This window comes from Pteropus alecto, unplaced genomic scaffold (genome assembly GCF_000325575.1).
Source record: "Pteropus alecto unplaced genomic scaffold, ASM32557v1 scaffold44, whole genome shotgun sequence".
NCBI classification, from domain to species: Eukaryota; Metazoa; Chordata; class Mammalia; order Chiroptera; family Pteropodidae; genus Pteropus; species Pteropus alecto.
Genome location: NW_006436812.1, coordinates 8327767 through 8341304, shown reverse-complemented (window position 1 = coordinate 8341304; position 13538 = coordinate 8327767). Strand labels below are relative to the sequence as shown.

The following is a 13538-nucleotide window of genomic DNA, read 5'->3' as shown; positions in this document are numbered from 1 at the left end:
TCAGTGGTCCTGGGACCAGGGCTGCAACTGAAGATGCCGGAAGCATGATGATCCCTAAGTAAGAAATTCTAACTACACTTTTTAACCTTTCAGTCAGAAATTCTAAGTGCCTGAGGGGGTGGGTTGTACCTTCACTCCATCTGGCAAAATGGGTTAATGGTGAACACAGCTATACTGCCTAGTGGTCAAAATAGCCCATTAGTCCTGTATCTATGTAACTCTACCCTACATGAATGGGAATGGCTGGGGAGAGGGCAGGGATGGGGACATGCGGGATGGGACACTTGCTAGACTTGTGTTGCTGCTAGCAATCTTGACCAGCACAGTGGCTGAACCTAATGCCCTTCCAAAGGTAGAAAAGTCTGAGTAAGAATCAACAACATGAAAGAGAAATAGTAGTTGAGGGTAAAAGGAAGAATGGGTTATGCCATGTGGCAAGTTCAGTATTAATACCTCGAGAGGCTCAGAACAAAAGAGTAATATTAGCTCTTAACTCAGTTATACCAGATGCCCAAAAGGGTGAAGCCATTTATTTGCCAAGACCACCCTGCTTTTAGACCTAGTGGAGTCAGATGGAAGCATGCGAACCTCAGGGGCATCCCTCTGAGAGGCATTTTAGCTTTATGGAATGATGATAAACTGAACTAACTGCTGATGACAGAATGGAATTCTAGCAATGTGTCCATTATCTTCTATTTCTTTAGCTTTAAATTTTTATTAATAAACAATTTTTAGAGCAGTTTTAGGTTTACAGAAAAATCGAGCATATAGTAGAGAGAGTTCCCATATACTTGCTTTCCCTAGCAGTTTCTCCTTATTCAACATCTGACATTAGTGTGGTACATTTGTTACAAGTAATGAACCAGTACTGATAATTATTAACTAAACTCCATAGATCAGATTAACGTTCCCTCTTTGTGTTGTACATTCTATGGGTTTTGACAAATGCATACAGTATCATACAGAATAGTTTCACCTCCCTAAATATCCCCTATGCTCCCATTAGTCATCCCTCCCTCCTTTTGAATCTCTGAAATCACTTATCTTTTTACTCTTTCATTTTGCCCTTTCCAGAATATAATATAGTTGGAATCATAGCAGTATATAACCGTTCAGACTGGGTTCTTTCACTTAGCAATATGTGTGCCAGTATGCTTTGACCTTTAGCTTTCAGGTTACATCCCATTATAAAGGATATCACTTGGGAAGGATTTTCTAGGAACCGTTCTATCCTGGGCAACTGGACAGTGTGGTACATGGCTCTCTGCAGAATGATAACTGTGCAACTATAAACCTGGATGCTGGAATGCTTACAAAGGTCTCTAGGAATAGCAGCACATGCCTGATGTGCCTCACCGTGCTACGCACAAATACATATCAACTTTGTTTTTATGAATGAAAAGCTTCTAAAAATAATAGGGGAAAAAAATGAGTTTCTGATAGGACTGAAGCAACAGGGACCACATGGTGGGTCCATATTCCCTGGAGAATAGCCCCACCTTGAAACCAGGAAGGTTCTGAAAAGCTGCATGATACACTCAGGCTAAATTACATCCAGGTGTGACTACCACTCGACTAACTCTAGTATAGGGTACCCAACATTTCTGGGTACAAAATACATACCCTAACTGCACCCAGGCCATTAGTACAGAGGAAAACAAAATGCATGGCACAGTAGGCAACACCAGCCCCAGACCGAAAAGGGTGTGCGCGTTGTGGGACAAGTTGAATTCATTTTTAATGAGAAGCAGCATTCAAGGGGAGAAGATTTGTCAACTAGAATAAACAAATGTAAGTGAGTTCTCTTAAAGGAGGCAGGCAGGGGATGGGTGTCAGCCTGGAAAGATGGTGAAGCTTTAGTGAAGTAGCTCAGGCCAACTCAACAAAAATGCTGGATGACTCTAGGACCCATCTGTGCTGGGAAGGGGCTCGCACCCTGATGCACCAGGGCCTCTTGACACATGCAGGCTAAAGTAGCCTTGGGGCAATGGCTCTCCAAATCTGCTGAGCCCCAAGGGTTCACCTATGAGAATCTTATGGACCTCCAAACCTATGGAAGCTCTCTAGGGGCACTTGTAATTTACATCAATGCACCATGACTACTCTTGACCCAAGAAGTGGTCAAAATAAGACATACCCTGAAGTATAGTTAGCAGAGATAGGACTTATACTCTGAATATCACCTGTCCTCCCCACAGCAGGGGGGTGATCCCTGCTATCTGAAAGCTCACAATGGAAACCAGTCTCAGTACAAGCCGGTGAGCTGGGAAAGGGTGACTGGCTTTATCCCCAGCAGCCTTGGAACCCAGAAATAATTGAATTAAGGCTAACTATAATAAAGCCTGTTCAAAATACCTGGTAAATGGGCAGGACCAATTCCGTTGGAAAGACATAACAAATAGCTCTACAATTCTTACTGATCTGTTCTATAACGAAACTAAATTTTACCATGCCCATACTTAAATATCATGTAACACATGCCACTGTCGGTAAGCTTCAACTACCTTATATTATAAGTCATGTGACAACACTGATATTGATGACCAAATGCACGGGAGACTGAGTCAAAGCCTTCTCAGAATGTAACACTCATGAAAAATGAGTGGTCTGAGGAAGAGCTGGATTTGGCTAACCATCAGCTAATTCCTATCCTAAATAGTTCTACACAAGTTTATCATAAGGTACAAATAGTGGCAGATGAAGGGGGGAAATGAGTAATCAAATTAGTACAACAATAAGAAAATGTACGTAACAGCTCTATATTACAGATTAGTTGTTTCTTTAAGTCTATCCCTACCCGTGGCTCCTTCAAATGTTAGGTATATTCATACTGACACTATTGCTGTATCTGTAATATAAATGCCTTACTAAAAATAGATGTTCCAATATGATCGTTTTGCTGTAAGAGATCATAGGCCAATGTCCAGAAGAGTACCTTGTACCTTGTCCACAAGAGCACAATGTACCTTGTGCAGTAAAAGATTAACTCATCAGGCCTGGGTAGTTCAGCTCACAACCCAGACACTATCACACATGCCTTTCCGCCAAACAATTTCTTGCTTCGGGATACACCAGAAGTGCTTTATGTTTACTTTCTGAGTTGCCACATAGAATAGTAAGAAGACATGTATTTTGGACAAGAGTTCATAAAATTAATAATTTTCTGCTGCTTTATCTAGGACATCTTTAAGCGCCTGGGTTTTCTCTTTTCTTTTTTTTTTTTTTTTTTAACAGTGGTTAGATACCACGAAGTACGTGGCAATGCTTTAACCGTACACATGTTGTCAGACCCGAGGGCCTCTTCCGTCCTTGTCAAGGGGAGTGCTAACCTTTTCTCCTTCATACAACACAGGCCTGGGTTTTCAAACCCTGAACATTCCAAAAAAAAGGTTTGGCCCTTGACCAGCTTCTGAGATAATGTGTAAACCCTTAGACTATCTTGTCCGTTAAGAGTATCTTTGTTTACCTGGAGTGAGGAGGTGGAAGGAAAAAGGAATGACTGCAGTTGGGTACAGGGCACTTTTGTCAAGCAATGAGATGCTCCGAAACTGATGATGATTTTTGCACAGCTCTTTGACTACAGTGAAAACCCCTGAATTGTGCCCTTTAAATGGGTGAATTATGTGGTGTGTGAATTACATCTCAACATGGCTGTTATTAAACAAAAAGAATCATGAGATCCTGCACATGACAGATAATCCAACGGGAATGGTAGTCATGCTCGACATTCCCCTCCTCCTCTTACCTTCATTACATCACCTTGGTCCCTGCATGTCCAATCTCTCTAAAGACAACTCCCACCCACACCTCCACAGCTCAGTATCTCAGCCCATGTTCCTCTCTAGGAGTGGAGGGCTGTGGTCTTTTACCTGCGTTTGTTTGATCAGCTGATGGAGCTCTGTGAGAAGTTCTGCAATGCGGGAATCAGCAGACACCAGGGCCATGGTACATGGGGCACCTGAGGTGGAGGTAGTAACAAAAGAGAACATCATTAATTGCTGTTGTGAGTTAAACTGTGTCCTCCAAAAAGACGTGTTGAAGTCCTAACCCCTGGAACTTGTGAATGTGGCCATACTTGACAATAGGGTCTTTGCAGACAGAATTAAGATGTACATTAAGATCAGGTCATACCAGAGTCGGGTAGGCCCTTAATCCAACGTGACTGGTGTCCTTATGAAAGGAGAAGAGACACAGAGACAGGCACACAGAGAGGAGAATGCCAGGTGGGGAGACACACATGCACAGGGAAGACGGCCATGTGACAGGGGCAGAGATTGGAGTTAGGCAGCTACAAGCCAAGGAATGCCAAGGATTGCCAGCCATCTCTAGAAGCTGGGAGAGAGGCATGGAACACATTCTCCTGAGCACTCAAGAAGGAACCCATCCTCCATTTGGGGACTAAGCCAACCTCTTGATTTTGGATTTCTAGCCTTCAGAACTGTGAGATAATACATTTGTTGTTTTAAGCCACCCAGTTTGTGGTAACATGCTGCAGCAGCCCTAGGAAACTAATACTGTGGCAAGTTGTCTTAGAATTCTACCATAATCCAATGACATGTGTGTATTCAACATATTTAGCCAAGTCAAGGAGTACTTATTTAATAACTTCCAAAAGCAGCATGCCCGAGCCCCAGCTACTATCCTGACAAATGATTTAAACATTCTGGTCTCCATCTTTTTAAATCTGTAAAAGAAGAATTCAGATAAGATTGTATATGAAGGCACTTTCCAAGTCATAAAGCACTGTTACTACTTTACTGTAGAAGAGAAATTATTTTTTAAAAAATCTGACTTAAGGAGAGTTGAGTGTATTCTGATGAAAATAAAATGCAATAAAATGTAATTAAGAAGAAAAGACAATTAACAGGCAATAAAAAATGTTATTATAACTAGGCAAAAAAATGACATGACTAAAGACAAAGGTAGATTGGAAAACAATGAGAAAAATTTTTAGGGTACTGAAATTTTGCACGGTACACTATCTTCTTAGAAAAGTTGTTCAATTAACACATATCTATATCCATAGAGATCAGATTCACACTGAATAAACTCCCTCCACTAATAAACTGTGAACCCCATGTATTTCAATATTCATACTCTCTTAAAATCTGTTTCTATTTATTAAAAAAAAGTAATATACAAACTAGGCTCAGAGGGGAACTTCCCCAACTTGATAATGGGCATCTATGAAAACCCACAGCTAACATCATACTTAATGGTAAAACACTGAAAGCTTCCTCTTCCCTCCTTATCTGGAATAGGTCAGCACTGACTGCATTTCTATTAAATATCTAGAATGGGCAAATCCATAGAAAGCTGGGGGTCGGGGGTGGCTGAGGGAGAAAGGGGAGCGACCGTTAATGAGTATGTGGTTTTTTGGCTAGGTGATGAAAATGTTTAAAAACGGATTGTGGTGATGGCTGCATAACTCTGAATAGACTAAAAACCAATGAATTGTACATTTTAACCAGATGTACATCCCCATCCCCTCCAGCCCTGGGCAAAACTAATCTATTTTCTGTCTCTATAGATTTGCCTGGCTTATACTTGATTTATTTTGGTTACTGAATACTATCCCACTGTGTGTATACACCACATTTTGTTTATCAATTCATCAACTAATGGACATTTGGGTTGTGTTTATTTTTTGGCGATTACAAATAAGGCTGCTATGAACACTCTTATACAAGTTTTTGTGTGGACATGTTTTTCATTTTCTGGGTAGATACCTAGGAGTGGAATTGCTGGATCACATGGTAACTCTGACCTTTTGAGAAACTGCCAGACTGTTTCTATTTTACATTTCCATCACCAACTTATGAGGGTTCCTATATCTCTGCATTTGTTTATCTTCTTCAGAGAACTGAACTTTGTCAATTTTTATTGGGTTGGCTGTTTTCTTCGTTATTGAACTGTGTCCTTTATAGCACCTGTTTTTAATTTTTATGAGATCTAATTTAGCTACTTTTCTTTTTTTGCTTGTGTCATTGGTCTGTTTTTTTTTTTTTACAAGTGCTATACTATGTTTACCATCACAGCTTAACATAATACATTTTAATATACACAAGGAAAACTAGATTTTTAAAAAGTCTAGTTGCATTAGCTAGAACCACACAAAATAATGGATCTAGAGTTTAAATCAGAGCCTGGATGTGGACAAATCTGAGAACAATCAGCATAAGGTCATGGCTGAAGTCTTGGGGAATAATCTGCTGAGTGAGAAAAGATGAGCAGGAAAGAGCCCCACGAATGACAGTAAACGCTGGAGTTATGGACTGAAGATGGCAGTTCAGTGGGAAGTCCTGGGAAAGGATGGATTAGCCTGGAAGAGGGCTGTTCTCTCCTGCTAAATAAAGCAGGAGTCTCAGCTGGAATCACCTGCTTTCTACATGTCCACACCTGTGCACATTCAAATTGGGGAAGCCCCGTAACTTGACAAGTGGGTTTTACTTTTTATTTTGCCATCACAAACACTGACAAGCAGGCACCTGTCTATGTAGCTAGGATAATCCAGTTATTGTGCCCTGATGATCCTACCTAAAACTTCAAACTTTCTCTTTGCTACTGCCCTCAGACCTGGGCCCCGCTAGCTGATGTCTGAAATTCCTACTTTGCTCAGAAAAGAAGCCAGAGACTTTATTCCCACCAACAAAAGAGGAACTATGCACAGCATCACCTGTCACCCCTACCTTCCCCTACAGAGGGAAGAACTGTCCCTCTATTTACTGAAAACCAACCCCTCCTCTGTGCTCTGAACCCATCTCCTCTTGGGCTGTCTGACACTCCTTTCCAATGTTTTATGAGCAAACAAGCATATTTTAGGAGAGCCCACCTTAAAAAAAAAAAAAAAAAAAAAAGTTTCCAAACCCCATACTCGCCTTCAGCTCCCCATCCATCTCTGTTCTTCTTCACTGCAAAAATTCTGAAGTTGTACAACCATGTGCCTCCATGTTCTCAACCCCATTTTACTTTTCAACCTACTTCAGTCCAGCTTCTGTCCTTACCAGTCTAGCAAAAACACTCTCAAGAGAACAAATAAACCTCCCAACAGGTCAAAGCATCAGATCCTTTCCTGCTTCATCCGACTTGACTTGTCAACATCTTGACACAGGTGCCCTCCTCCTCTGACTTCAGGACCTCCCTCCTGTGTGGTGCGTGATTGTGGTTCACCTCCACCTCCCTCCGGTTCCTCCTCAGTCTCTTGGGCTGGCCCCTCTCCCACCTGTCCTCTAAATGCTGGTGGTATTCCTCAGGGATTTGAAAGGCACTGTATACTCTCTACTACTTTCCTACTTCATACTCCGTCTCTCTCGTGCCCTCCCCCCATCACCAAAGCTAGGTCCATTTTGAATTTCCCACATCCACTATGCCAAACTTATTTTTTAAGTGTAGTCGTTTCCCCTGGCTCCTGCAGGATACCACATCGTTGGCTATGAAGCACATGGTACCAACTTCCAAATCTATCTCCAGCCCAGATGGCTTCCCCAAGATTAAGAATCATATTCTCATGTTGGCTGGGCATCTCCACCAGAGACAACCCAAATCACTATTCCTGTCATAGACATTCCTTATATGACTCTACTTTTGTATATTAGAAATTTTCCATAATGAAAACAATTTTTTAATATCAAAGTGTCCAGAAAATATTCAAAATTAGATTATAATGGTTGCAAACACTGTGAATATACTAAAAAGTCCCACAATGAATTGTACACTTTAAGTGGGTGAATTGTATGGTATGTGAATTATATCTTAATTAAACTGTTAGGAAAAAAAATCAATAACTCCAAAACCAAACTCATCACCTCCCTAACCAACAGACCCCCAAAACACCTACGTGGGAACATGCTCCTCCTCTGTTACATTACCTAACCCATTCAGCCACCTATGCTGGAAACTGAGTTATTTTCAACTCCACCTTCTCCCTCAATCTCCATGTCCAATTAATCACCACTGTGGTTGGTTTGTCACTCCAATACTTCAGGACTCCGTCCACTCCCCTTTTTATCCTTCACTGTTTCAGGCTATATCAGGTCAGTCTCCCTGTAAATTATGCAGCAGCCTCCGAAGTGGTCTTACTCCTTGCATTCTCATCTCCATCAAATCTACCCTGTACACAGCCCAGAACCATCCATCTACAAGACAAGGGTGGTCATACTGTTCCCTGACCAAAAGCTTTCAACCCCCGGCCTCCAGGTCAGGCCCTTAACACAGGACATAGGACACAGGTCTCCAAGCCTGACTCTCATCACTCTCTGCCTCACATTCTACCTTCCAGCAACACTGAACTGTTCTGCTTTGAACCACACGCCGTGTAATTTCTTTTCTCCATACCCTATGTTCATGCTGTTCCCTCTATCTGGGATGTCCCTCTCACAACCAGATTACCCATAATCCTGTGTCTGATTTAACTTCTTATTCTCTCAGACCTAGCTTACTACCAAGTCACCTCCTCCACTAATCACCAACAGAAATCCCCAGTCTCCTAGTCTAGGTTGTTACCTTTCTCAGTGCTCCCATAACAGCCAGTGCCATCTCTCCATTACTGTGCCTACCAAATAATATTAAAATTCTCTTGGTGTATATTTGTCTCCTTCTCTAGCTTATCCAATCTCTGAGGGTGGGGATCACTTTATCCTCCGTACCGAGCAGGGACCTGGCACACAGTACCCATTATCCTTCCTTCTATTCCCATTTACTCCTCAACTCATGGAAGCCTGTCTCTCCCTAGTCCCCAGTGATCTGTGCTCCTAGAACTTTCCACTGCACTGAATGCCTGACAACACGCTGCTCCCCAAAACTCTGCTCTCCGGGTTTCTAGGCCTCCAACCTCCCCTATTTCTCTAGCCACCCTGCGTGGTCTTTCCGCTGCCCTCCTCCTCCACCCCCATGGAAGATCACCCCGGGGTCTTCTCATTCTCCTGAGCATTCTCATCGGCTTCAAGGCCCCAAACTCTGAAACTTCCAAATCAATACCAGCACTGTCCTCTCTTCAGGGACCCCAACTCAGATTTCCAGCTGCCACCTGAATGTTCTACTAAGAAGCCCCTCACACACTGCACGCTTCCTTTCCTGCACTGCTCTGCCCTCTGGATGTGGATTATTGGTGTCCACCACCGTTCAGCCAGCTTCCTAAGCTAGAAATTCTGGAGTCACTGATTTCTCCTTGCTCATCTCCAACCCCCTCACCTCCGTAATCAATGTCCATTCAAATTATATTGATTTTGCCTCAGAAATACAGTCCCCTCTCTCCTACCACACCTGCCACTATCTTAGTCTGGGCTCTCATATTAGCATACTATCAGCCTGTCTGTCTCATTGTGGTTGGACACAAGGCCTGTTTCCCTTAAGGAAAAAAAAACCCAAAAAACAAAAACAGAACTCGAGAATAGATAATATATGCACATAGTAAAAACAAAAAACAAAAAAACAAAAAACAATTCAAGAAGTAAAATACCTCCTACTCCTTATTTCTTGGGTATTTCTCCAGTGATATCCCACGGATATACAAGAAAAAAGTATGTCTCTCTTAAAACCTTTCGCAAATGGTAGCTGCAGAGACAGACAGGAGATTAAGGTTGAAACATTCAGCAAACTAAAGTGAAAAAGCTGACTCATGTGGTCTGGAGGGGGAGTAGATCTAACACAAACCAGGCAGGGCCTAACTCTGCAACCAGCAGGCAAGAGTGCAGAAGGAGGGCCCTGTTTTTGAAAAGACCTGAGCCCTCTGACATTCAGCCCCTACACCAATTATTGGGTTCCCCACACATATAAACAGTGACATGTGACTTTTAAAACGCTTTTACCTTACCTCATTCCTATCCAATATGAAATAATTTTAAGGTGCTGAGATGAGTGCCAGGATTCTGGAGGATCACTTGGCCTACTGGGTAGTGAGTGCCCTGCCTAGGAGAACCACCTTATTTTATGATTGTATAACAAGCTACTGCCATCTCTAGATCCACTCAGTTATGAACTTAAATGTCCCCAGAAAACACGCTCTAAAAGAGGCAAGGTTTTCTCGGGCTCTCTACCCTGAGAACACCAGGCCTGTTGATGCAAAGCAAGTGGGAAGGAGTCACGCATGACCTAGAACCATACCTGACTGAAAGGCCAAGCAGTTTCCAGCTTGAGCAGGAAAGCTTCCAGCCCATGCTGCCTGTTACTAGAGTCCAAGTTCCCCAGGTGATCTTATCACTATTCTCAAACAGTAAGAGGCTAGGCAATTCATGCAAGGTTTTAGGTATTCATATTCATTTTGAGGTAAGGCTCAGTGCTCTAAACGTTTCAGCTTCTAGCACTCTCTTCTTTCCGCTGACTTAGAAGGCCACACCACTTATTTCTACCCACAGAGGGAACCACTATTCTGATATTTTTCACTATAGATTAGTTATGCCTGTTCCAGGACTTCATACAAATGTAATCATGCCAGCATTCCAATTCTTTAGTGTCTAGATTCTTTCACTAAATGTGTGTTTAAGATTCAACTACGTTCTTGAGTGTATCAGGAGTTTGTTCCTTCCTATTGCCAAGGAGCATTCTATTGTATAAACAAACTAGTTTTTTCACCAGTTCTCTTTTGATGGTGCTTGGGACTGTTATGAATAAAACTGCTCTAAGCAGTCATATATGATTCTTTTTTTATGGCAGATGTTGACCTTTTTTGGGTAAATAGTTAGGTCTGAGATGTATATTTAATTTTATAACTAACTGCCAGACCAGACCCTTTTCCTGAGTAGTTGTACCATTTCCCACCCACACCAACAATGTATGAATTTCCAGTTGCTTTATATCCTTACCAACTGTTGTCATTTTATTTATTAAAATTTAGCCATCCTAGCCAGTGTGAAGTGGTATATCATTGTGGTCTTAATTGATACTTCTCTGGTGAGTAATAATGTTGAGCACTTTCTCACGAGCTCACTTGTTCAGGTCTTTTGTCTATCTTTTAATTAGGTTGTCTTTTCATGATTTTTTTTTAATTCATTTATTTTAATTAGTTGCAAGTATACAGTACATTGGTTAGACATCTATATAGTTCGTAAAATGATCCTCCTAATTGCTCCCTCCCTCCCCTGACCCTCCACCTAGCCAACGTATTAATGCTAACTGCATTCCCTAAGTCGTGCTCCCCATCCCTGTGTCCATCTATCAGCTACGAATTTGTACTTCTTTAACCCCTCACCCCATTCTCCCAGCCCCCAAACTCCCCTCTCCTCTGTTCGTCACCAAATTGTGAGTGTTTTTGATTAGTTTGTTCTTTTTATTCCTTAGATTCCGCATATAAGTGAAATCATATAGTGCTTCTCTTTCTCTGTCTGACTTAAATACCTTCTAGGTCTATCAAAGCAATCTTTTTCCATCCTCTTCCTTTTTGTATGTAGGGGTCTTGTTTTCTTATACATTTCTTTTCCATTTGAGGTCTTTATTGACAGGAATGTAGTTGTTACCATTCTTTATTCCTGTTTTTGATACATGTTGTTTCTTCTTAAAGAAGTCTCTCCAACATTTCCTGTAATACTGGCTTGGTGGCAATAAATTCCTTTAGCTTATTTTTATCTGGGAAGCTCTTTTTCTGTCCTTCGACTCTAAATTATAGCTTGCTGGATAAAGTATACTTGGTTGTAGATCCTGGGTCTTCATCACTTTGAATATTTTTTTGCCAAGCCTTTTTGTCCTGCATAGTTTCTTTTGAGAAATCAGCTGCCAGTCTTATGAGTATTCCCTTATAAGTAATTATCTGTTTTTCTCTTGCTTTTAATATTCTTTGTATTAACATTTGGGCATTTTAACTATGATGTGTCTTGGTGTGGGCCTCTTTGGATCCCTGGTTTTTAGGATTCTCTGAGCTTCCTGGGGTTTTATGTCCATTTCCTTCACCGGGTTAGGGAAGTTTTCCATCATTATTTCTTCAAACAGCTGTTCAACATCTTGATTTTTTTCAGGTACATCAATCAGATGGATATTTGGACCCTTAATAGTGTCCCATATGCTCCTTAAATTATTTTTATAGTCTTGGCATCTTATCTCTTGCCATTCTGATTGCATGTCCTTGGCTTTCCCATCCTCTAGTCAGGGCATTTGATCCTTTTCTTTATTCACTTTGTTTATTCCTTTGTTTACCCCATTTAATATACCTCTCATCTCAAATAATGTGTTGTTCATTTCAGATTGGTTCCTTTTTATAATTTCCATTTCCATTTTTATATTTTTTTAATCTCTTTGTTGAAGTTCTCACTAAATTTATCTATACTTCTCGAAAGGTCATTGAGTATCTTTATAGCCAGTGTTTTGAACTCTGCATCTGTTAGATTACTTGACTCCATTATACCTGGATCTCCGTTCTGTTCTCTCATATGGTTTCTGCTTCTTTGTCTTCCCATTTTGGCTGCCTTTCCATGTCTGTTTCTATGTACTAAGCAAAGCTCCTAAGTTTCCCGGTCTTATTAGTGTGGATTTGTGAAGTAGGTATCCAGTGGCACAGTCCTGAGAGAGGTTCAGCTGCAGGCCAAACTTAGCCCAAGCCTGCACCTCTCCGGGGCCACCTGTTAAGATTCAGCAAGCAATCCACAGATGCTGTGCTTATAGTTGCCTCAAAAGACCACACCAGAAACCAAGGCCAGCTGCCTCCAGTGTGAGTCTAGGCACTGCTTAGCAAGGAGCACCTGACTCTCTGAGGATACACCTGGATGTATCTTGGGTGGGGCCACGAGTTGGGGGAGGCGGGGTTTTAGGGAATCCTCTGGACGGAGTGACCTCTGTTATCCAGTCTGATGACGTCAGGGCTATGGCGGCGCTGTGTCAGTGCACTGGAAGTAAGGAGGGCTCAAGAGGGAACAATGGATACCACTGGCACTTCTGTACAGAGAGAATCTAGCCTCGGCCCTAACTCTGACAACGTCTCCCTGTAAGTCCCTGGTGCCCCTTGTGCTGCCAAATCGGCACTGGTGCTGAGAGCGAGCAGGTCCGTCATCGCGAAAGTCTGCTCGCGGAGGCGGCCCCTTTAAGAGGCGTCTGCCGCTGCCGCTGCCTCCTTTTCACTCAGTCGCTTGAGACCGGGCAGCTCCGTGTCCTCGCCCCGTCCTACCTTCTGCTGTTGTAGGGTGCTTTCTTGGATTTCTGCCTAGTTATATGGCTTGTTCATCAAGATCCCAGGCGATTCTTCCTTGCTGTTGCTCCTTGTTTCCATCACAATGTGATTTGGTCGCCAGAGGGATGTACAGAGCCTCTATCATCTATGCTATTTTTTTTTTCCCAGCTCCTGTCTTTTCATTATTGATTTTTAGTAATTAGTTGCGTATTCAAGATACAAGTCCTTTGTCAGATGTGAATTTTGAAAATACTTTCTCCTAGTTTATGGCTTACCTATTTACCTTAATGGTGTCTTTTGATTAGCAGAGTTTTAAACTTTAACTTATCAAATTTTTTAATGGTTATTACTGTGTTCCCAGATCCTAAGCTACTCTTCTGTTTTCTCCTAGAAATTTTATAGTTTTAGCTTTTACGTTTATAGTCTACCTCAGATTAATTCTGTTTGC

At 41.9% G+C, this 13538-nt stretch overlaps 1 protein-coding gene and 1 non-coding gene across 2 annotated transcripts in view; both read right to left on the bottom strand.

Annotated features, from left to right (window-relative positions):
• Positions 1-13538, bottom strand: part of SGF29 (SAGA complex associated factor 29) — a 28650-nt gene that overhangs the window by 10007 nt on the left and 5105 nt on the right. Inside the window, exons 2-3 of the mRNA XM_025048418.1 lie at positions 3870-3958; positions 2936-2942 (exon numbers count right to left, since the gene is read on the bottom strand). Coding sequence (XP_024904186.1) covers positions 2936-2942; positions 3870-3944 — 82 coding nt within the window. The 5' untranslated portion in view covers positions 3945-3958. The remainder of the gene's footprint in view (positions 1-2935; positions 2943-3869; positions 3959-13538) is intronic.
• On the bottom strand, positions 3226-3350 carry LOC112481657. Its single transcript, XR_003046991.1, has one exon. It is a non-coding gene; the product is annotated as a U6atac minor spliceosomal RNA (small nuclear RNA).